This window comes from Rana temporaria, chromosome 12 (assembly GCF_905171775.1).
Source record: "Rana temporaria chromosome 12, aRanTem1.1, whole genome shotgun sequence".
NCBI classification, from domain to species: Eukaryota; Metazoa; Chordata; class Amphibia; order Anura; family Ranidae; genus Rana; species Rana temporaria.
The window spans coordinates 131,723,599-131,746,473 of NC_053500.1; the positions used below are offsets into that span (position 1 = coordinate 131,723,599).

General features: G+C 46.0%; 1 protein-coding gene across 1 annotated transcript in view; it reads right to left on the bottom strand.

The window, feature by feature from the left end:
- Positions 1-218: 218 nt before the first annotated feature.
- EPN3 (epsin 3) overlaps positions 219-22,875 on the bottom strand; it is a 46,962-nt gene continuing 24,305 nt past the window's right edge. The window contains exons 2-10 of the mRNA XM_040330724.1: positions 20,624-21,221; positions 18,902-19,017; positions 15,736-15,819; positions 13,406-13,501; positions 6,444-6,576; positions 3,847-4,017; positions 3,167-3,259; positions 833-1,027; positions 219-741 (exon numbers count right to left, since the gene is read on the bottom strand). Coding sequence (XP_040186658.1) covers positions 395-741; positions 833-1,027; positions 3,167-3,259; positions 3,847-4,017; positions 6,444-6,576; positions 13,406-13,501; positions 15,736-15,819; positions 18,902-19,017; positions 20,624-21,134 — 1,746 coding nt within the window. The 5' untranslated portion in view covers positions 21,135-21,221 and the 3' untranslated portion in view covers positions 219-394. The remainder of the gene's footprint in view (positions 742-832; positions 1,028-3,166; positions 3,260-3,846; positions 4,018-6,443; positions 6,577-13,405; positions 13,502-15,735; positions 15,820-18,901; positions 19,018-20,623; positions 21,222-22,875) is intronic.

Below are 22,875 nucleotides of genomic sequence, written 5' to 3' on the forward strand. Positions count from 1 at the left end.
CCCCTGTAGACTGTTGGCGGCTGTGATTCAGCAATACTCTTAATAATAAACTTTTTGTAATAATAGCATTTTGACAGCTAACTATTGTTACCCTAAATCTCATTGCTCTAAAACATTCTGTTCCACTTAGCGATGACCTATATTCATAATTATGACTCATTAAAAAGTGATATACCAGATAATGACCTCATAATTTTGGAAATAATAAAACTCGCAACTCCAGCGCCAAAAAAATAATTTGTTTCTGTTGGAAATACCTTGTTTGATGATTTTGCACAATGTAATTACAGAGAATTATTGCATTTTAGCTTCGCCTGGGAACTGAAAGTCATACGTGCAGCACAGCAAGGGACAAGCTTATTTGTAAATCGGATACGGGGCCTGCCTTGGCCAATCAGAGGAAAGGATTGGTTCCGGTTTGTGGAGGGGAAGAAGCTGGAAGTATTGGTTGAGGAATTGGAGCGTAGGGGTAACCCATCATGGGGTGAAGAGGCATCATAGCGGGGTAAGGCTGTAGCGGCATCGGGACGTTGGTTGGCACTGGAAATCCAGGCATCGGTGGCAGGGTCCTTAAGGTGTTGACCCCAAGTTCCATTGTGTTAATTGGCATAAGACCAGGCATGGGCATGGGTTGGAATGCTGCAGTAGTGTTCGGCACAGGAGAGGCAACCCTCATTTGGTTCAGAGAAGGCCTCAGGTCTCCATGTTGGAATGGGTTGGCGACGGATGGAGCACTTACACCTATAAATAAGAAAAGATAAAGTCAGACTCAAAGTTTTCTACTTTACTCTTTCTTTTTCATCATCTCGTACTTTGCTTCATGTTTACCCACCAGATGCAAAAGGGTTTTTGGTTTTGACAGTAGAGCTGTAAGAGACCAGGCTCTCTAGGTTGACCAAGGTTCGCGCAGCTGGTTCCAAGAACAACTCAGGAGTGTTGGAGCGAGGTTTAGGGTCTTCAGCTTTTAGATCTGGACTATGTGTGGCTGGTTTAGTGGTGGGCTCAGAGTCTCCAAAAAAGTCCAGTTCTGCAAGAAAAATATGGAAATTTTCACAAACAAGGTACTAGAATGGAAAACAAAAAAAAAAGCTGCCTTAGGAAAATGTAACTGTATTTAAGTGCATATACAATTTGTGATCTCTTTATAAATCACTGGACAAATTTCACAAGCATAAACCTTGAATTTTCGCCATATTTGGCTTAATGCATTTATTTCCTATGATTATTAGCTCCATTTATTGTTCATAATGTGGTATTTTCCACATTAAGGTATTTCAGCAAATATCGCATTATGGCCACTAGATAGAGCTGACAATAATAGGAAATACACAAATTTTGTCAAAATACTGGTGAGAATTCATGATGGTGGAGCAAATGCATGTGACGTTGGGAGATTTACTAAAACTGGTGCACCCCGTTTCTAACTTCCGATTGTTTAATTAGAGGGGTTGTAAAGGTTCGTGTTTTTTCACCTTAATGCATCCTAGGTGAAAAAAACACCTGGCAATCACCGGCCTCCCAGCCCCCCTCGTTTTACTTGCCTGAGCCAGTTCACCTGCTCGGCGCGTCCCCGGCATCCTTCTCCGGAGTCTTGGAGTTGATTGGATATATTGATAGCAGCGCAGCCATTGGCTGCCACTGCTGTCAATCAAATCCAATGATGAACACATATAGAGCTCACCCCTAGCACCAACCATATATAGAGCTCATCCCTAGCACCAACCACATACAGTATAGACCTAATGCCTTGCACCAACCACATATAGACCTCATCCCTAGCACCAACCACATACAAAGCTCATCCCTAGCACCAACCACATATAGACCTCACCCCTAGAACCAACCACATATAGAGCACATCCCTAGCACCAACCATACAGTATGTACCTAATCCCTAGTACCAACCACATATAGACCTCATCCCTAGCACCAACCACATATAGACCTCATCCCTAGCACCAACCACATATAGACCTCATCCCTAGCACCAACCACATATAGACCTCATCCCTAGCACCAACCACATATAGACCTCATCCCTAGCACCAACCACATATAGACCTCATCCCTAGCACCAACCACATATAGAGGTCACCCCTAGCACCAACCACATATAGAGGTCACCCCTAGCACCAACCACATATAGAGGTCACCCCTAGCACCAACCACATATAGAGGTCACCCCTAGCACCAACCACATATAGAGCTCACCCCTAGCACCAACCACATATAGAGCTCACCCCTAGCACCAACCACATATAGAGCTCACCCCTAGCACCAACCACATATAGAGCTCACCCCTAGCACCAACCACATATAGAGCTCATCCCTAGCACCAACCACATATAGAGCTCATCCCTAGCACCAACCACATATAGAGCTCATCCCTAGCACCAACCACATATAGAGCTCATCCCTAGCACCAACCACATATAGAGCTCACCCCTAGCACCAACCACATATAGAGCTCATCCCTAGCACCAACCACATATAGACCTATCCCTAGAACCAACCACATATAGACCTCACCCCTAGAACCAACCACATATAGAGCTCATCCCTAGCACCAACCACATATAGACCTCACCCCTAGCACCAACCACATATAGACCTCACCCCTAGCACCAACCACATATATAGACCTCACCCTTAGCACCAACCACATATAGACCTCACCCCTAGCACCAACCACATATAGACCTCACCCCTAGCACCAACCACATATAGACCTCACCCCTAGCACCAACCACATATAGAGCTCATCCCTAGCACCAACCACATATAGAGCTCATCCCTAGCACCAACCACATATAGAGCTCATCCCTAGCACCAACCACATATAGAGCTCATCCCTAGCACCAACCACATATAGAGCTCACCCCTAGCACCAACCACATATAGAGCTCATCCCTAGCACCAACCACATATAGACCTATCCCTAGAACCAACCACATATAGAGCTCATCCCTAGCACCAACCACATATAGAGCTCATCCCTAGCACCAACCACATATAGAGCTCACCCCTAGCACCAACCACATATAGACCCCATCCATTGTACCAACCACATATGAAAACTGGTAAGATTCAACATATTACATTTTGTTCTTGGGTTTAAATCCCTGTAAGGAAACTTAGCACTGCATACATGGTAACATTATCTTACCAAAAGAGTTATCTGTCTTGATGGAGGATGGTGATTGGGCATCCTTGGTAGGTGCAGGTGGTGCAAACATATCATATATGGCTTCATGTGAACCTATAAAAAATAAAAACCAAAACTTTGACCTGTTGAACCAATTAATCACTTTTAGGTTTGTCTGGAATATAGGAAATGTTAAAATAAAGAAGATAAAGAGTCCAAACCCCACAGAAATGGATGTCTTGAAATAAAAATGACTTTGAAAGCAATCGAGAAAAATTCTACTAGACCTAGTAAACTAAAGCTTAAAAAAATTTAAAAGCAGGAACTGGCCGAATTTTGACCCATGTATGACCATCCCTATTTGACAGAAGTTGATCATTAGATTGACTTCTGTGGAATTGGAATATTGGAAATGAGCACAGCAGATGTGCAAAACTGGGGTCCCAGTACAGAGATCTCACCAACAAAGACCCCGAGAGATAGAACCTGAACTTTGTAGTAGGGGACTATTTACACCACAATGCAGTGCACCGCAGTGTTCTCCTCTCCTCTGTAGTGCTCCATGTTATGCAGCCCATTCAGGACGAATGGTTGGAATGCGCCCTTTACTGGCCCAATGTTGAGCGTCCGGCACTAGAAGATATGGACAGCCATTTTATACAAATGCCTACACTGAATGTAAATTTTATAATCAGTCTCACCTTTTTGCCTGTCCCCCCAAGGATCAGATGGAAGGCTTTTGGATACCCGAGGCTCCTCCCAGCCTGACGGCGAATCGCAGCTGAAGATGATGCTCTGACTTGCGTTATCCGCTCTTAACTGAGTGCTGTGAGAGGCATCCCAGGGCAGGGGAGAGGTACTGGAATTCTGATCTGAAAGAATGATCATAAAGCTTTTGTCTTTTGCGACAGAATGTTTTATGGTTATTACACTTATATAATTACATAATATTTACCCATTTATTTCAGCACTTTGAAAAGACGGTGACTATTTTCTCCAACACTTTCAAGTTACCTTCTGTTCCATAAAAGAGCTATTGTTTCTAGCTATGTATTATTCATCGGATATTTGGCAGAAACATTGTTTTTTCTTTTAGCGCTTTACACAAGGCTGATATATTGTCAGCTCCGGGCAAACCATTTATCTCCATGCTGGGTGGAGCGGAGCAGAGTATGATTATTCTATCAGATCTTTAGTGGAACCCTATACCTGGCTTGGCCATAACAGGCTCTTGGATCAATGAGCCCTACCCCACTCCCAGGCCCGGATTTCCCACAAGGCCACTGAGGCCAGGCCTTGGGGCGGCAGGGCTCCAAAGGGGCGGCAGTAGCATGGAGTCCCCCTGATGCCCGGAACATACAGTTAAGGGTGGTAAGTTAAGGGGGAATCCGCTCGCTCGTTAACACTTGTAAAATATGTGCTCCCGTCTGTCCTCCCCTCTCCCCCCCACCCCACATACCTCTCTCTGCTGGCTCTGTCTTTAGGACTTCGTCCTCCCCCGGCCACCGAGTCTGTCTCCTGTCCCTGCTGCCGATGTACACAGTGAGAGGGGAGAGCTATGCTCTTCCCATCTCAGCTGTGACAGGAGTTCTAGCACAGTGCTAGGACTCCTGTTTTGGAGGTGACAGGGTCAATAAAGAGAACATGTCGCCTCCAATTGCTAACACACAGGAAATTGTTTTCTCCTGTGTGATAGCAAAAAAAGTTAAGTGAAAAAAAAAATTGATAATAAATAATAAGAAATAATAATTAAATTTAATAAAATAAAAAAGTAAAGAATAAGAAGAAAATTATACAAAAATTAAAAGTAAGCGACAAGCTACAAAAAAAGGAATAAAAAAGTAAAAAAACAAACAAAACATATTTGAACTAACCGTGCCGCACATTCTCCGTTGATTTGGGGGGGGGGAGGGTTCAGTTAGCGGGGAGGGGGTGAATTGTGGAACCTGGCCTTGGGGCGGCAGGAAGAGCAAATTCGGCCCTGCCCACTCCACTTGAAATTAAAAGATCTGTATTGTATCAATGATGCCCTGAGCTTCCCCTCCCTATTGTGTACCCTGCAGCTGCACACACACAAAAGGTTTCGGGATGCTTGTGACATCATTGACTCCATTTGGCCATGTGGTCAAAGACACATGGGTTGAGAACTGTAACGGTCACCACCGTTTACGACCTTCCATCACATCCAAGACAGCTTATCGACACTCCAACCAACAGGACCCGATCCATCCCATTTGCCCAGAATCAAGACGAGACACGCAGCTCTGTACTTGTTCCAAATGTAATGACAACTTTAATGGTACACATGGCTTGCTTATATGCAGTACACAGGTTACAGAAATCTCAGGAACAATCAAACTGTCCCCACCCACACATCACACCTTGGGGGGCTTCAATCACATTCTTTGAGCTAATTACTAAACATTCTAGACATGTCGGCGCCGGCCTAGAATTATCATGATCTAATCACTGCACATTCCTTCATTAACAGAACTCAAACAAAACACCATCACACAATGATCTCTTCTCAATCCACACCCCTAGACAGACGTTCTGTCTCCGACAATTACATTCCACACATTAACAGTATTTAGCATACATAATTAGAGGTCTGGGAGCAAACCTGGATTAACACCTTTACACGATGGACAATGAAATGTCTTCCAGGTCCTGACTCAATTAGCATGTCACTAGTCAGGGCTAATCATAGAATGAGTCACTATTGACTGGTTGGTCACAATTGACCAACATCTTGCAGTATCTCAAAATCTTGCAATATGAACTATCAGTGATGTCCCCTGTCCTGTAATTTAGGACATCATTTCTCAGTCACCCTATGGCCCTATCGGACATAAGGTGACCCTAGACATAAGACTCCTTGGTGACGCTGGTACAGGAGTACCCCTCATCCTTACAAAGTCTCTGGGTGTCCCGGGTCATTCCGTTACAAGAACCAACCGGGAGTCGAACCCAACCTCATCCCTATTCTTGATGACCTGAGACTTTTGGATGTTAACACCCACCTTTATGTGTCCCAGCTCTTCCTGTTACATTCTTCATAATATACAATAAATAGAAATACAGCAGGGATGGTGGGGGTCATAATTGATCTCACCATTAGAGTCTCTGATGTCTAAGGAACTGTCAGGGGGTTTACCTCTCCAACATCTAACAAGTACTAAAATAACAGCTTTGGGTGGGCTGACCCTTTCAGGTCAAGACCATTCTTGGCTATTATCAAGCCATTTAAGATCACTCATAGCCATGGTCCTTTCAGACAGTTTTAGTGATCACTTACTTGCTGATCCCCAGGCTGGATACAAAGTGCTTGTGCTTGCTGATGGAAAGGAACTAGTATGCTGAGAATCCCAGGCGTTGGAAGGAGATGACTGAGGTGGGCCAAAAATATCAATCAGATCCGATATGTGCGTCTAGAAGACAAGGAACATAGGTTATTATCAAAACATAATCTCATGTACTATCTAAATTGAGATGTTTCTGTAAAATATGAAAGCCCTACTCTGTACTGAGTAAACGGAGGAGTGCTTTAAAAAGACTCCTCTTTTGAAGTTCCCAATTCCAACCACATACCTCCCAACTTTTTGAGATGGGAATGAGGGACACCTATCAGCAAAAGTATGCAGGGATAGGGCACACCCCTTGCCACGCCCCCTTAAAGGAGAATTGTAAAAAATACAAGATTAGTTAAATCCACAAGTACTTTTTTTTACCACTACTATTCCTTTATATTGGCTTTTGGAATTAACAAATGCAGCAATTTAGAAATCAGATGAAAGGTTTAGCACCGGGAAACACTCGTTAACCGCGTTACTCGTAAACCATATACTGTAAAATAAGGTCAAACCCAAACACTTTCGATTTGTATGCAATCAGGCACGCCCTTGCCCTACATAGTTAAAGGCAGTGGCAGCCACTCCATTAGGGGTGCAGGGGCACCGCCCCCCTAATCCATGCGCGTGGCCCCCAATCTACATGCAGGGCACCAAACACATGAATTTCAATTGTTTTTTTATTTTATTTTATTTTAAGCACGTGATTAGAGCCTGACGCTCAAAAAGGGGTGAGCTCACCCACTTGTGTGATAATCGCACATTAATATTCACTATTTGTCTTCCTGCTTCTCCTCCCGGCCAACCAGGAAGCAGGTCTTAAGACCCGACTGGCCGAGAGGAGAAGCGTTTTTTTTTGGTTGGCCAAGAGCAGAAGCAGGCGGGAAGACGCTGAACCTGCCCGCGACCTGCATGGGGGTAAGTACGGGGCTGGTGGGCGAGTGACGGGGGGGGCTGTTTGCCAAGCGATGGGGAGGAGGAGCTTATGTGTTTGTTTGTTTTTGCATTTAGTTATGATTTATTTATTTTCTTGCACATGATTGGATGATGGAAGTCAGCAGAGATTCCCCTTAATTACTGTTCTGGATCACTTGCACTTGCAAAGTGCACAGTCGATTTTCCTTTAGTAAATCAGTCCTAATGTTTTTTAAGTGAATCTGTTGCCAGCAAAAAAAAAGTCACCCTGCAAAAGATTTATGATACGTACCAGTCAGGCGGGTGGTGCCTCGGGGTTTTCTGGAAGAACTAAGCCAGCTAAAGGATTGTCACCTGCAAGTGTATTGAATGGCTGCTGCATGCTGTGGTTCAACCCGCCAACCATTTCATTATTACTGTGTCCCCGTAGGGTAGTGATATAGTGGTCAGCGGGTGGCACCGCAGGGTGCAGCGGGGTGTCCAGGCATCTGACATTGCCAGAAGTTTTGTTGAATGCAAAACAATCTTCAACCAGCCTATCTCTCCAAGAGAGCGAAGATCGGAGTGATCGTCTCCCAGAGACTGGTAATATCATTCTTCTTTTTTTATAGCAAGTCTATAACATTGAAGTAGTGTTGCTCACGAATATTCGTATTGCGAATATTCGGCTCGAATATGGCATATTCGAGTATTCGCGATATATTTCGAATTTCGCGGTGAATATTCGCTATTCCAAATATTCAAATTTTTTCAATTTTATTTTTAGAACAGATCACATCCTAGTGATCTCCATCGACGTCTAAAAGCATTGCTGGTATGATTAGAGACCTTGGGCCGAGTAGCTAAAGCGATCATTTTATCTTGCCGAAAAATCGTAATGCGTTTATTCGGCAATCGGAATATCGCACGATTATTTTCTCCGCCCTTCTTTTGCATCAGAGCCAATCAGAGTGCTCCTACCGCAGTTGTCGAAATTCCGCAATAAATATCGCATTCGCATTTTGCGAAATTTCGATAAAATATCACGAATATTCTGAGCCAATCAGAGGGCTCCTACCGCAGTTGTCGAAATTCCGCAATAAATATCGCATTCGCATTTTGCGAAATTTCGATAAAATATCACGAATATTCTGAGCCAATCAGAGTGCTCCTACCGCAGTTGTCGACATTTCACAATTATTTTCGCATTCGCAATAGCGAAATTTCACAAACATTTCATTTCGATAAAATATCACGAATATTCGAATTTAGCGAATATTTCTCAAATATTCGGCTATATATTCGTGATATATCGCAAAATCGAATATGGCGTATTCTGCTCAACACTAGTAATGATACTTTTTCTTTACTGTAATAAAAATGTTAACCCCCTCCCCGCTACTATACCTAAAAGCTGGGTATACACTTTGGGCCGGATTCAGATACCTGAGCATATCTGGTCGGCGTAACGTATCTCCGAAACGTTACGCCGCTCTAACTTTGAGCGCGTTTTCTTTATTCAGAAAGAACTTGCGCCTTTAGTTACGGCGGCGTAACGTATGTGTTGCGGCGTAAGGCCGCGTAATTCAAATGGGGATGTAGGGGGCGTGTTTTACCTAAATTTGTGTTGACCCCGCGTTTTTTACGTTTTATTTGAACGGCGCATGCGCCGTCCGTAAAATATCCCAGTGTGCATTGCTCTAAATGACGTCGCAAGGACGTCGTTGCTTTCGACGTGAACGTAAATTACGTCCAGCCCTATTCGCGAACGACTTGCGCAAACGACGTAAAATTTCAAAACTCGGCGCGGGAACGACGGCCATACTTAACATTAGCTACGCCTCATATAGCAGGGATAACTATACGCCGGAAAAAGCCGAACGCAAACGACGTAAAAAAAAAACGCCGGGCGGTCGTTCGTTTCTGAATCGGCGTAAATCCTAATTTGCATATTCCTCGCGTAAAACATACGGAAGCGCCACCTAACGGCCAGCCTGAAATTGCAGCCTAAGATCCGACGGTGTGAGACACTTGCACCTGTCGGATCTTAGGCATATCTATGCGTAACTGATTCTCTGAATCGGGCGCATAGATACGACCTCCCGCACTCAGAGATACAACGGCGTATCAGGAGATACGCCGTCGTATCTCTTTCTGAATCCGGCCCACTGAGTGTTTTTTTTTTTTTACCCAGTGGGTTTAACAAAGAAAAAAAAAAAAACTCGCCGATCCCCACATACATACAAGCAGGGCCCGGGACAAGGGGTGGGCAGGAGGAACGGCTGCCCTGGGCACTGTGGTATCATGTGAGGTGGGGGATTTGTGTTGCAAGTGGGTATTTGATGGGTGGCAGGGGGTACGTTTTGTGCTAGGAAGTGCTAAGAGTGGTGATTTGAGGGGGATTTGTGTTCGGAGGGGGTATTTTTTTTTTTTTGTGGGGGGGATTTTTGCTGACTCATAATGCTTGTATATCTTGGGGGGGCAAGTTTGGCATGTTTGCCTTGGGCTCTAGATTACCTTGTCCCGGTGTGCTGGTGAGAAGTGCCCGGCTATCGAATAGTGCCCCGGGTGGAGGTGCGCATTCGCCGCACGGAGCCGCAGAAGAGCTGAGATTACGACCAGCTGTTGTCTCACCGAGGCACGTTCATGTAGGTGAGGGGCGCATATTTACATGAAGGGGGTGGATTTTAAAACGATGGGCAGTGCTGGGGGCGGAATTATTATCGGTGGGCAAAGAAATCTGCAAAATAAATCTGCTATTTATTTTGAACGCTTGCGGGGCGTGTTTAGTGAATTGAAGGGCGGCTTTTTCTATATTAGATAAAGATTTCTTTAGCAGGTTTGTTTGGCCATGGATAAAAATTCCACCCCAGCACTACCCATCATGTAAATATCTGCCCCCCTTCATGTAAATATCTGCCCCCTTCATGTAAATATCTGCCCCTTCATGTAAATATCTGCCCCCCTTCATGTAAATATCTGCCCCCTTCATGTAAATATCTGCCCCTTCATGTAAATATCTGCCCCCTTCATGTAAATATCTGCCCCCCTTCATGTAAATATCTGCCCCCATTCATGTGAATATCCGGCCCCTTCATGTAAATACGGTATCTGCCCCCCCCCCCTTCATGTAAATATCCCGCCCCCTTCATGTACATATCCCGCCCCTTCATGTAAATATTCCGCCCCTTTCATGTAAATATCCCGCCCCCTTCATGTAAATATCTGCTCCCCTTCATGTAAATATCTGCCCCCCTTCATGTAAATATCTGCCCCCCTTCATGTAAATATCTGCCCCCCTTCATGTAAATATCTGCCCCCCTTCATGTAAATATCGGCCCCCCTTCATGTAAATATCGCCCCCCCTTCATGTAAATATCGGCCCCCCTTCATGTAAATATCGGCTCCCCTTCATGTAAATATCTGCCCCTTCATGTAAATATCTGCTCCCTTCATGTAAATATCTGCCCCCCTTCATGTAAATATCTGCGCCCCTTCATGTAAATATCCGCCCCCTTCATGTAAATATCCGCCCCCTCATGTAAATATCTGCCCCCTTCATGTGAATATCCGCCCCCTTCATGTGAATATCCGCCCCCTTCATGTGAATATCCGCCCCCTTCATGTAAATATCCTGCCCCCCCTTCATGTAAATATCCGCCCCCTCATGTAAATATCTGCCCCCCTTCATGTAAATATCTGCCCCCCTTCATGTAAATATCTGCCCCCCTTCATGTAAATATCTGCCCCCCTTCATGTAAATATCTGCCCCCTTCATGTAAATATCTGCCCCCTTCATGTAAATATCTGCCCCCCTTCATGTAAATATCTGCCCCCCTTCATGTAAATATCTGCCCCCCTTCATGTAAATATCTGCCCCCTTCATGTAAATATCTGCCCCCCTTCATGTAAATATCTGCCCCCTTCATGTAAATATCTGCCCCCCTTCATGTAAATATCTGCCCCCTTCATGTAAATATCTGCCCCCTTCATGTAAATATCTGCCCCCCTTCATGTAAATATCTGCCCCCCTTCATGTAAATATCTGCCCCCCTCCATGTAAATATCTGCCCCCCTCCATGTAAATATCTGCCCCCCTTCATGTAAATATCTGCCCCCCTTCATGTAAATATCTGCCCCCCTTCATGTAAATATCTGCCCCCTTCATGTAAATATCTGCCCCCTTCATGTAAATATCCGGCCCCTTCATGTAAATACGGTATCTGCCCCCCCCCCTTCATGTAAATATCCCGCCCCCTTCATGTACATATCCCGCCCCTTCATGTAAATATTCCGCCCCTTTCATGTAAATATCCCGCCCCCTTCATGTAAATATCTGCTCCCCTTCATGTAAATATCTGCCCCCCTTCATGTAAATATCTGCCCCCCTTCATGTAAATATCTGCCCCCCTTCATGTAAATATCTGCTCCCCTTCATGTAAATATCTGCTCCCTTCATGTAAATATCTGCGCCCTTCATGTAAATATCTGCGCCCCTTCATGTAAATATCTGCTCCCTTCATGTAAATATCTGCGCCCTTCATGTAAATATCTGCCCCCCTTCATGTAAATATCTGCCCCCCTTCATGTAAATATCTGCCCCCCTTCATGTAAATATCTGCGCCCCTTCATGTAAATATCTGCCCCCCTTCATGTAAATAATATTTACATGAAGGGGCGCAGATATTTACATGAAGGGGCGCAGATATTTACATGAAGGGGGGCAGATATTTACATGAAGGGGGGCAGATATTTACATGAAGGGGGGCAGATATTTACATGAAGGGCGCAGATATTTACATGAAGGGAGCAGATATTTACATGAAGGGGCGCAGATATTTACATGAAGGGCGCAGATATTTACATGAAGGGAGCAGATATTTACATGAAGGGGAGCAGATATTTACATGAAGGGGCGCAGATATTTACATGAAGGGAGCAGATATTTACATGAAGGGGCGCAGATATTTACATGAAGGGGGGCAGATATTTACATGAAGGGGCGCAGATATTTACTAAATATCTGCGCCCCTTCATGTAAATATCTGCCCCCCTTCATGTAAATATCTGCGCCCCTTCATGTAAATATCTGCTCCCTTCATGTAAATATCTGCGCCCCTTCATGTAAATATCTGCCCCCCTTCATGTAAATATCTGCCCCCCTTCATGTAAATATCCGCCCCCTTCATGTAAATATCTGCTCCCCTTCATGTAAATATCTGCGCCCCTTCATGTAAATATCTGCCCCCCTTCATGTAAATATCTGCCCCCCTTCATGTGAATATCCGCCCCCTTCATGTAAATATCCGCCCCCTCATGTAAATATCCGCCCCCTTCATGTGAATATCCGCCCCCTTCATGTAAATATCCTGCCCCCCCTTCATGTAAATATCCTGCCCCCCCCTTCATGTAAATATCCTGCCCCCCCTTCATGTAAATATCCTGCCCCCCCTTCATGTAAATATCCTGCCCCCCTTCATGTAAATATCTGCCCCCCTTCATGTAAATATCTGCCCCCCTTCATGTAAATATCCGCCCCTCACCTACATGAACGTGCCTCTGCCACACGAGACAGCAGCTGATGTAAACTCGGCTGTTCTGAGGGTCCGTTCTGCGCATTCGCGGCTCATGCGCGGTTCCGGACGGGCATTTTTTTGATATGGGGGCATTTCTCGACAGGACACCGGCACTGCACACAAGCAACCTCCCCCCCCGCCGCACTAATGTATACTGACAGCAGGGACTTCCCTCGCCCCCATCAAATACACTGATCTGTGCTGCAGCCATTGGCTGCAGCACCTGATCTAATTCTGGTTAAACACCAGGACCATTTTCCAGAACGATTCCCACGGATTGAAAAAATAAATAAAAAATTCTTGCACATGATTGGATGATGGAAGTCAGCAGAGCTTCTCATTTACTAAGCTCTGAAGCAACTGCTCTTGCAAAGTGCAACTGCACTCGTCTATTTGCCTTTAGTAAATCCACCCAAAGTACGTGTAGTCCAGAGCATTACCTCTTTTTTCTTCTCCATCTCTGGCTCCGGTGACAGATGGGTCTCCATCAGAGCCTTCTCAATTATTGATATCTCTCCTTGATGTGACCTCGTCTCCTAAATGAAGGAAGCTTTCTGTTAGAGACATGCCAGGATGAAGGAACACATTCAGCAAATGGCCTAAAAGGAAAGCTGCCAGGGAAAAAAAAACAAGGAAGCTGCCAACGTTGCCCTCCATCTTTTACATACGGCCATGGAGATCCTCTGACTCCTGTGCTTTCTAAACCCGTGACTTGGGTCCGTGACTTGAAGTACTAAAGCCAGATGATTAGACTAGCAGCCAGGCAACTCTACAGGCAATGGGCCGGATTCAGATACCTGAGCGTATCTGTCCGGCCGCCGTAACGTATCTCCGATACGTTACGCCGCTCTAACTTTAGGCGCAAGTTCTGTATTCAGAAAGAACTTGCGCCCTTAGTTACGGCGGCGTAACGTATGTGTTGCGGCTTAAGGCCGCGTAATTCAAATGGGGATGTAGGGGGCGTGTTTTATTTAAATTTGGCTTGACCCCGCGTATTTGACGTTTTTTTTTGAACAGCGCATGCGCCGTTCGTGAAAACATCCCAGTGCGCATGCTCGAAAATCTGCCGCAAAACGTCATTGCTTTCGACGTGAACGTAAATTACGTCCAGCTGTATTCGCGAACGACTTGCGCAAACGACGTAAAAATTTCAAAACTTGGCGTGGGAACGACGGCCATACTTAACATAGGATACGCCGCACATACCCCTCATATAGCAGGGGTAACTTTACGCCGGAAAAAGCCGAACGCAAACGACGTAAAAAAAAAAGCGCCGGGCGGTCGTTCGTTTCTGAATTGACGGAAATAGTAATTTGCATATTCCTTGCGTAAACAAACGGAAGCGCCACCTAGCGACCAGCGTGAAATTGCAGCCTAAGATACGACGGTGTAAGACACTTACACCAGGCGGATCTTAGGGATATCTATGCGTAACTGATTCTCTGAATCAGGCGCATAGATACGACCGAGCGCACTCAGAGATACGACGGCGTATCAGGAGATACGTCGTCGTATCTTCTTTCTGAATCCGGCCCAATATCTACAGGAGGCCAGAAAACACGGCCTATGAGATTCACTAATGGCCTTTAAATTATGGTCTACCTTAACCACTTATGGACCGCTTACTGCACATTTACGTGGGCAGAATGGCATGGCTGGGCACAAGCACGTACCTGTACGTCCTCTTTAAGTGCCCAGCTGTGGGTCGCGGGCGTGTGCCACCGACAGCCTCCTCAGCACTCCATCTTCCAACCGACTCCCCTGCTGGCATGGCTCCACCATATTTAAGGGCTGACTCAGTCACCCTACCACTCATTCGGCCTGCGGATTGGCCAAATTCCCTGAAGTATGCAGATCAGAACCTTCTGGTCTCAGCCCACTAACTTCCAGAAGCTTCTACAAGCTTCTAGATCCAGAGGGAGGGAAGTACCAGAGACCTGCCTCTGAAGAGACATCGGGCCAGATTCACGTACCTGGGCGTATCTTTAGTTGGGCGTAGCGTATCCCATTTACGCTACGCCGCCGCAACTTAGACAGGCAAGTGCAGTATTCACAAAGCACTTGCTCCGTAAGTTGCGGCGGCGTAGCGTAAATGGGCCGGCGTAAGTCTGTGTAATTCAAAGTAGGCTGGTAGGGGGCGTGTTGTATGGAAATGAATCGTGACCCCACGTAAATGGCGCGCCTAACGAACGGCGCATGCGCGCGCATGCTCAGTATCACGTTGAATTTACTCCATAATATACACCGGCTCAATGCCTGTGACGTGAAGGTAACCTACGCACAGCCCCATTCACGTACGACTTACGTAAACATCATAAAAAGATACGCTTTTTCCGACGTCCATACTTTGCATTACCTACGCCTCATATAGCCGGACATAAGCGGTGTAGCGGGCGCAAGTACATTTGTGAATCGGCGTATCTAGCCCATTTACATATTCAACGCGTAAATCTATGGAGTCGCCCCTTGCGGCCAGTGTAAATATGCACACTAGATACGACGGCGTACTAAGACTTACCTCGGTCGGCTGAAGCCATATTTCAGGCGTACCTTGTTCCCAGAATCCCGCGCAGATATACGACGGCGCAACTTTTAAATTACGTGGCGTATCAATAGATACGCCAGCGTAACTCGTTCGCAGTTCAGGCTGGATGGGCCAGATTCACGGTTACTCCTACTCGGTTACAGATTTGCCATGAGTCATAACCTTTAAATTTACCTGCGCTAACACTAGTAGCACACTAGAGGGCGCTACACATGTAATATATACCTTTTCATATTCCTCTTTACTTTTTCTTAAGGCTGCTTGGATCTGTAGTTCTTCCTCTGGATCGGGAGCTGTAGGTTCTTTTACCTGCAAAGAAAAATATAAATAATTAGCTTAGCTAAATTTCAAAGTAGACACAAATCATAAAAAAATAGCAGGGGAGTATTTGTTGTATTTTTTTTTTTGTAATCAATTTTTTTTTGTAATGTTACAATTGAGTATGTGACAAAATAAAAAAACTTAAAAAAATATGGGAAGACCGAAGGTACAAGATGGGGGGGCAAAGGAGTATTTTAAACATCTCTTATTTGGTCCGTTTAAAATAAAATATACCATTGGAAACTTATTTTGTTTTTCTACAATTTTTTTTCCCTAAATATCTTCCTTTCCCTTAGTGCAGTCCTCCTTCACTTACCTCATCCTTCCATTTTGCTTTTAAATGTCCTTATTTCTTCTGAGAAATCCTCACTTCCTGTTCTTCTGTCTGTAACTCCACACAGTAATGCGAGGCTTTCTCCCTGGTGTGGAGAAAGCCTCTTGAGTGTCAGGACACTCTCTACTTTGCAGATAGAGAAAGGAGCTGTGTGTTAGTGGGCGTCCTGACACTCCTGCTTGCCCCCTCCTCCCTCAAGAGGCTTTCTCCACACCAGGGAGAAAGCCTTGCATTACTGTGTGGAGTTACAGACAGAAGAACAGGAAGTGAGGATTTCTCAGAAGAAATAAGGACATTTAACCACTTAACGCCCACCGCACGACTATTTACGTCCGCAAAATGGCACAGACAAGCAGAAGGGCGTATATATATGTCCTTGCCTTCTAGCGGGTGGGGGGTCCGATCGGGACCCCCCCCCCGCTGCGTGCGGCGGGCGGATTCCCTCGGAGAGCGATCCGGGACGACGGCGCGGCTATTCGTTTATAGCTGCTCCGTCGCGATCGCTCCCCGGAGCTGAAGAACGGGGAGAGCCGTATGTAAACACGGCTTCCCCGTGCTTCACTGTGGCGGCGTATCGATCGAGTGATCCCTTATATAGGGCGACTCGATCGATGACATCAGTCCTACAGCCACACCCCCCTACAGTTGTAAACACACACTAGGTGAACCCTAACTCCTACAGCGCCCCCTGTGGTTAACTCCCAAACTGCAACTGTCATTTTCACAATAAAGAATGCAATTTAAATGCATTTTTTGCTGTGAAAATGACAATGGTCCCAAAAATGTGTCAAAAATGTCCGAAGTGTCCGCCATAATGTCGCAGTCACGAAAAAAATCGCTGATCGCCACCATTAGTAGTAAAAAAAAAAATTGTTATAAAAATGCAATAAAACTATCCCCTATTTTGTAAACGCTATACATTTTATGCAAACCAATCGATAAACGCTTAGTGCGATTCTTTCTTTTTTTTTTTTACCAAAAATAGGTAGAAGAATACGTATCGGCCTAAACTGAGGGAAAAAAATGTATATATATTTTTGGGGGATATTTATTATAGCAAAAAGTAAAAAATATTGCATTTTTTTCAAAATTGTCGCTCTATTTTTGTTTATAGCGCAAAAAATAAAAATCGCAGAGGTGATCAAATACCACCAAAAGAAATCTCTATTTGTGGGAAAAAAAGGACGCCAATTTTGTTTGGGAGCCACGTCGCACGACCGCGCAATTGTCTGTTAAAGCGACGCAGTGCCGAATCGCAAAACCTGGCCTGGGCATTTAGCAACAAAATGGTCCGGGGCTTAAGTGGTTAATGTGGCTGTAAACCCTTCCATATACCCAGTGAAGTGACTGGCCTCAGATCATACGCAGAGACTAAACAAATCCTCCGACATGTGTTGCTCCTGTTTATCTGCCGTATTCTCTTTGCGACGTCCGTTCAAAGTCCAGAATTTAAAAAGCTTGCCTGAGCTTTCAGAATGCAGGGGAGAAGAGCTGAGAATTGCACACTGCAGAGCACAGCGAGGAGAGCTCTGAGAGTTGTTTGGAGGGAAGAGTAACCCAGCCTCTTCCTCTTCCTCTTCCCCCTCCTCTTCCTCTTCCCCTTCCTCTTCCCCCTCCTCTTCCCCCTCCTCTTCCTCTTCCCCCTCCTCTTCCCCCTCCTCTTCCTCTTCCCCCTCCTCTTCCCCCTCCTCTTCCTCTTCCCCCTCCTCTTCCCCCTCCTCTTCCTCTTCCCCCTCCTCTTCCTCTTCCCCCTCCTCTTCCCCCTCCTCTTCCTCTTCCTCTTCCCCCTCCTCTTCCTCTTCCTCTTCCCCCTCCTCTTCCTCTTCCTCCTCTTCCTCCTCTTTCCCCCCTCCTCTTCCCTCCCTCCTCTTCCTCTTCCCCCCTCCCCTTCCTCTTCCCCCTCCTCTTCCTCTCCCCCCCCTCTTCCTCTCCCCCCCCTCTTCCTCTCCCCCCCCTCTTCCCCCCCTCTTCCTCTTCCCCTCCTCCTCTTCCCCTCCTCCTCTTCCTCCTCCTCTTCCCCCCCCTCTTCCTCTTTCCCCCCTCTTCCTCTCCCCCCCCTCTTCCTCTCCCCCCCCTCTTCCTCTTCCCCTTCCCCCCTCTTCCTCTTCCCCCCCCTCTTCCTCTTCCCCCCTCTTCCTCTTCCCCCTCTTCCTCTTCCCCTTCCTCCCCCCCTCTTCCTCTCCCCCCTCTTCCTCTCCCCCCCTCTTCCCCCCTCTTCCTCTTCCCCCTCTTCCTCTTCCCCTTCCTCCCCCCCTCTTCCTCTTCCCCCCCCTCTTCCTCTTCCCCTTCCTCTTCCTCCTCCTCCTCTTGACAGAAGTGTTTCATGCAGATAAAAGAAGATTGAAGCAGCAGACAAGGATGACACTATGGAGTTGATTTACTAAAGGAAAATAGACTGTGCACTTTGTAAAGTGCAGTTGCTCCAGAGTTTAGTAAATTAGGTAAAGCTTCACATTGCAAAGAACACCCAATCACGTGCAAGGGGAAAAAAAATGTTGCTTGCATATGGTAGGATGATGGAAGTCAGTAGAACTTGTACTCATTTACTAAGCTCTGGGGCAACTGCATTTGCAAAGTGCACAGTCTATTTGCCTTTAGTAAACCCTATAGAAGGATATGTTTTGTTCCTATTTCATGTCTGAGGTTTACAACCACTTAAAAAAAAAAAGGAAAACTAATGCAGCAACCACATCTGGCAACAATATAAATCTTTATCAGCAAAGTTCTGGAGCTTACCTTTTCAGCCTCTTCTCTGCTCATAGCCAAGGCAAGCTGTAGCTGGAGTTCCTCCTCTCCTGAGCTCTGGGGCCTGGCTTGTTCTAATTCTGTAGCAGGTGTTGAGCTTTCTGAAGCTTTAAAAAAAAAAGAAACATGCAATGTGTTGATCAAAGCTTTTAGAGTAGCCATAGCCCTGATAGATACTATTGAGTCCAATCTAACCAGGGGAGGACTAGACAGGGGGGCATTTGCCCCATCCAGGTCGATCGGAAGATATATGTAAGGCTGGTGGCCCTAAGTTCAGATACAGTGGAACCTCTTATTATGAGTATAATCCGTTCCAGGAGAATGCTCGTAATCCAAAGCACTCGCATATCAAAGCGAGTTTCCCCATAGAAGTCAATGGAAACGAAAATGATTTGCTCTGCATTGACTTCAATGGCATGCAATACCGCATGTGGCCAGAGGTGGGGGGGGCACCGGAGAGCCTAGGAAACATTTGGAAAGGCCGAGGACAGCTCGACTGAACTTGGAAAGGCTCGGGAACGGAGTCTTTCTGAGGTTTTCCAAGCATTTTCGAACAGCTCCGACGCCCAAGGGGCCAAACGCGGTACTGCACACCGCTTGAATCCTGATAGTTTTGAGAGACAACACTCGCAAACCGAGTCAGGATTTTTAAAAATACAGTGCTCTTATTGCAAAACGCTCGTTAACCGCGTTACTCGCAATCCGAGGTTCCACTGTAGGTGCAAAAAGAAAGGTAGACAGTAAAAACGGTGGTGTCCTCTAACATTGGTGGTCAGTGTAGGAGTGACCCCTTTCATTAGTAGTGGAAAATCCCCCACTTACATTGGTGGTCATGGCTCACCACTCAAGGAACCCCCTAGAAACCTCAGGAGGAACCCTAAAGTCCCACAGAACCCTTGGTTGCCTCAGGAGGAACCCTTGGTTGCCTCAGGAGGAACCCTAAAGTCGCACAGAACCCTTGGTTGCCTCAGGAGGAACCCTAAAGTCCCACAGAACCCTTGGTTGCCTCAGGAGGAACCCTAAAGTCCCACAGAACCCTTGGTTGCCTCAGGAGGAACCCTAAAGTCGCACAGAACCCTTGGTTGCCTGAGGAGGAACCCTAAAGTCGCACAGAACCCTTGGTTGCCTCAGGAGGAACCCTAAAGTCCCACAGAACCCTTGGTTGCCTCAGGAGGAACCCTAAAGTCCCACAGAACCCTTGGTTGCCTCAGGAGGAACCCTAAAGTCCCACAGAACCCTTGGTTGCCTCAGGAGGAACCCTAAAGTCCCACAGAACCCTTGGTTGCCTCAGGAGGAACCCTAAAGTCCCACAGAACCCTTGGTTGCCTCAGGAGGAACCCTAAAGTCCCACAGAACCCTTGGTTGCCTCAGGAGGAACCCTAAAGTCCCACAGAACCCTTGGTTGCCTCAGGAGGAACCCTAAAGTCCCACAGAACCCTTGGTTGCCTCAGGAGGAACCCTAAAGTCCCACAGAACCCTTGGTTGCCTCAGGAGGAACCCTAAAGTCCCACAGAACCCTTGGTTGCCTCAGGAGGAACCCTAAAGTCCCACAGAACCCTTGGTTGCCTCAGGAGGAACCCTAAAGTCCCACAGAACCCTTGATTGCCTCAGGAGGAACCCTAAAGTCGCACAGAACCCTTGGCGCACAAGTACCTGATGCCAAATATGGCCCTTGTCATTGAAAAAAATTGATTACCATTTCCACTAAGTTACCTTCGTTGTAGCGTATCCTGTGTCTGCTGTCCATGGCTGCCGTTACTTGCGTCATTCTTCTCCTTGTTGTCGTAGCCTGGGCCCTCTCCTGCTTAAGCCTTTCCTCATCCTTCAGCAGAGCTACGATCACCTTGGCCTTCTCCCTCACATTAATCCCCTGGTCTCTCCCATCACGGTCGAAGAACTGAAAGTCTTTCAAAGTCTGCACAGCGATGACATTTTCCTGACTCTCCTGGACCACCTTGTTCGATCCATTTTTGATCAAGTAGTCCAGCAGGGTCAGACCTTTATACACATGGCGCCAGTTCTTTCCGTTGTCATTCAGCCTCCTCCAGACCATCATCATAACCTCCTGGTAGACTTCTGCGCTGTAAGTCATTTGAGCTATTTCAGACATGAGAGTGGCAGAAGGACCCCAGGGGTCATTTGAGGTGGCTTCTCGCACCTTCACTTCGGCATCAGTGTAGTTATGAACGATATTCTTTACTTGGCGACGTATGGAGGTCGCCATCTTGGAGGTTGCACGTGCCTATGAAATAGTTGTAATCGCCCTGACAATAAAAGTCTGTTTTCTGTGTCTGTTGAGGGTTTTGAAGATCTGTAAAATAAAAAAAATAAAAATGTTGATTGCAAGATACGTCTTTTTGCATATATATACATATACACTATATTGTCAAAAGTATTGGGACGCCTGCCTTTACACACATAGGGCTAGATTCAGAAAGAATTTACGTTGGCGTATCTATTGACACGCCGCGTAAATTTAAAGCTGCACCGGCGTATCTTCTTTCTGTATTCAGAAAGCAAGATACGCCGAAATTAGGCTAAGATCCGACTGGCATAAGTCTCTTACGCCGTCGTATCTTAGTTGCATATTTACGCTGGCCGCTAGGTGGCGCTTCCGTCGATTTACGGGAGGAATATGCTAATTAGGTAGATACGCTGATTCAGAAACGTACGTCCGCCCGGCGCATTTTTTTTACGTTAGGCTTTTTCCGGCGTAAAGTTACCCCTGCTATATGAGGGGTATCCTATGTTAAGTATGGACGTCGTTCCCGCGTTGAATTTTGAAAATTTTACGTCGTTTGCGCAAGTCGTTCGCGAATAGGGCTGTACGTAAGTTACGTTCACGTCTAAAGCATTGACAATTTGCGGCGTAGTTTCGTGCATGCGCACTGGGATTCTTTCACGAACGGCGCATGCGCCGTTTCTAAAAAACTTCAAATACGTGGGGTCACAATTAATTTTCAATAAAACACGCCCACATCATCCACATTTGAATTAGGCGGGCTTACGCCGGACCACATACGCTACGCCGCCGTAACTTAGGGCGCAAGTTCTTTATGAATACGGAACTTGCTCCCTAAATTACGGCGGCGTAACGTATCTGAGATACGTTGCGTCCGCAGAAAATTAAGCCGGGCTATCTGAATCTAGCCCAAGTACTTTAATGGCATCCCAGTCTTAGGCCGCGTACACACGATCGGTTAAACCGATGAGAACGATCTAATGGACCGTTTTCATCGGTCCAAACCGATCGTATGTGGGCGCCATGGCTTTTTTTTTTAACCGAAGGGATAAATAACCTAACTTGTTTTAAATTTAACCGATGGATACCTAACCGATATAAAAAAAAGCGCAATGAGCGTATTCTTTTCCCTTTTTATCCATGTGACTACTGGGCTTGATTCCCTGGAGGGTGCGTGTAACCTCGCTGAGATTAAAAATCAAGCACACCTGTTGGGCCATTGAAAACAAGATCCCTTCATCTATATCGGTCTGCTCAATGAATAGGAGGAATCAGGATTACAGCCTTGATTAACCTATTCTTTGTGTACACCCTACGCACCGACGGTAAGGGTCAGTTATGTCGGGTGTTGGTGACGCCTTTCCACGTCTCACTGAATTCCTTCATTTTTGGATTATATTATGAACTTTCTGGCATCTTCGCATTATTAAATTTTCCTGCATGAACTTTTCGTTTATCATCACCAATCTTTAGCGCTACACCTTTACCCCATATCCCTGTGACCGCCATATAAATTTGAAGGTGGGCGTTCAGGGGACCGTAAAAACATGCATCAACCGCTTGTTTTAACACCCCTCTGCTGCCTGTGGCCCAAAATTGTGATTTTTTTCCCCCTGTACCAGAGTCAAAGGTCAACAAAAAAATTGCCTAAATCTGCCCAAAGGGCAACAGTAAAAAAAAACACAACATACGCTTTAACCACTTAACCCCTGGACCATATTGC